The sequence below is a fragment of the Nansenia antarctica genome (genome assembly GCF_963989245.1).
Source record: "Nansenia antarctica genome assembly, chromosome: 12".
NCBI lineage: Eukaryota > Metazoa > Chordata > Actinopteri > Argentiniformes > Microstomatidae > Nansenia > Nansenia antarctica.
Window position 1 is genome coordinate 21,087,824 of NC_137682.1, and position 2,500 is coordinate 21,090,323.

General features: G+C 43.6%; 1 protein-coding gene across 1 annotated transcript in view; it reads right to left on the reverse strand.

The window, feature by feature from the left end:
- Positions 1-2,500, reverse strand: part of pde2a (phosphodiesterase 2A) — a gene marked incomplete at both ends in the record, with an annotated part of 153,405 nt that overhangs the window by 12,992 nt on the left and 137,913 nt on the right. Inside the window, 2 exons of the mRNA XM_080543017.1 lie at positions 215-256; positions 1,340-1,414. Coding sequence (XP_080399143.1) covers positions 215-256; positions 1,340-1,414 — 117 coding nt within the window. The remainder of the gene's footprint in view (positions 1-214; positions 257-1,339; positions 1,415-2,500) is intronic.

Genomic DNA, 2,500 nt, shown 5'->3' on the forward strand with positions numbered 1-2,500 from the left:
TCTACGGTACTTGACAGATCGTGTTCAGTTTTGGCTTTTCGTATGGACAGAGATATTTTTGTGGTGTGGACAGAGTTATTTTTTTAAACGAGGATGAAAATATCTGCTTAAAAAAATATCCATATACGTGTAGTCCAGGCCCAAGGACGTCCAGGCCTAAGTTGAAGGTTTAGAACAGGTTTGAATACAGATCGATCAGTACTGGTCCACTCACAGGAAAGCTGATCTCCTCCTCCAGAACTTTGTCTCCCACAACCTGAGATGCACAGAGACGACAGGTTAGAGGTCCGAGACTCCCATATCACTCCAAACATTTAGAAAACATCTCCTGAGCCATGTGTGTGTGTGTGTGTGTGTGTGTGTGTGTGTGACAGTTATAGCCTGTGTCCTGACAGTCATAGCCCTCACTGTATACACCATGGCCATGTGCATGTCACTGAAACCATTTCGCACATCCTAAATGGTTGCCATGCTTACAAAGGGCTTTACATATGTAGGCACGACAGAATTGTGGACTTGATGTCGAAAGATATCGGCTCTACCTTTGGGTCCTCTGCCTTACTGTACTGTTGAGCCCAGCATGTTTGGCCTGTGTGACAATGATTCAGAGGTGTTCCCTAACATCTCAGCCAACACCCCTGACGTTGTGGTGGTTAATGAGAGTAGTAGAGAGGTGTTCATTCTAGAGGTCGGCTGTATCTTCAACCACAGCCTGGAGGAAGCCTTTTTAACCAAGCTGCTGAAAGATCAACAGCTCAAGCTGAACATCTCACAACTAGGCTACAAGTGTCATTTTTGGCAGCCTGGGTCATTCAGATGGCCCACATCTCCTAGAGAAAGGCTGAACAGTTAGCAAGGTATTGCTCCATATCTGCTATTATCGGTAGCCGCTCAATATGGAGACGGCGTTGCTTTTTGTACCCATAGAATAGTTTTACAGTAAGTAAGTAAGTAAGTAACATTTATTCATATAGCACCTTTCCCAGACCAAGGGTCACAAAGTGCTTTACATAATAGAGAACATATTAAAGAAGAAACATAATGCGAAAGTCAAGGCAGTAATGCTTTTTTAACCAAAGAAAACAAGTCAAAATACAGTAATGCTGTTGTATCTGTGAACCCACATTTGAAACATCCTCTGTGTTAATAGTGTATGTGTACGATGGTTGCTGTACAGTCACAAACGTAACTGAATGACCTAACCCAATGAACTGACTGCACTGTTAGTGTTCATGTCCTTAATGCACTTTGTATTTATGTGGACATAAATAGCATTTAAAATGTGTGTGTGTGTGTGTGTGTGTGTGTGTGTGTGTGTGTGTGTGTGTGTGTGACAGACCTGGCAGAATAGCTGGTGGTTGTCCTCAGACACCAGTAACAGACAGCAGCACTCGGACTGGGTCTTCTGCTGCAACTAAGGAGAAAAACAACCAACAATCTCAATAAACTAGAACCAACACACATGAACACACCAGTGTCTCAATAAACTATAGAAGCGTATCAACACGTGTTATTTAACACACTTATCAACACGTATACGTCAGTTATGAGCTTCTCCATAAATACCAGAGTCTAACAATCCATAGATATAAGCTTATGATTATAACATCTTCTACACAGCTCATCTATACAGTTCAATATATCACCTCATCAATACATCAGTTGCTAAGCTTGCTAATATGGCACTTCATCAATGTATCTGCTGGAATGCATTTCTGAGTTAATTTCTCCATCCATCCCCAGGGTAGATGTATGAGCCCATATCTCTGCTCTTCGATCAGCACAGAGCTACCTCCAATTCCCTGGAGAGGTACAGTATATGACTGGAACCACTGCATTCTCACACACTCACACTCACACACACACACACACACACACACACACACACACACACACACAGACACAGACACAGACACAGACACAGACACACACACACACACACACACACACACACACTCACACACACACACACACACACACACACACACACACACACACACACTCACTCACTCACTCACTCACTCACTCACTCACTCACTCACTCACTCAATCACTCACTCACTCACTCAATCACTCACTCAATCACTCACTCACTCACTGACACTCACACACTCACTCACTCACTCAATCACTCACACACTCACTCACTCACTCACTCACTCACTCACACTCTCACACACACACACACACAGACACACACACACACACACACACACACACACACACACACACACACACAGACACACACATGGAGTGAACCATTGACACTGATAATAGCAGTGTGTTTCCTCACACAGCAGCGTTAGCTGTAGTTCAGAGAGCTGGAGGCAGAACAAGCAAGGCATAAACACAACAACCTCCCACAGTCAAATAAACAGACATGCATAGACACAGACGCGCCACTCAAACACAATAAACATGTATGTAAGTACAGTCATGGACAAACATCATTGCCACCCATTGTAACCGTTTTCTGGGAGAGGTGGTGCATTATCTGACA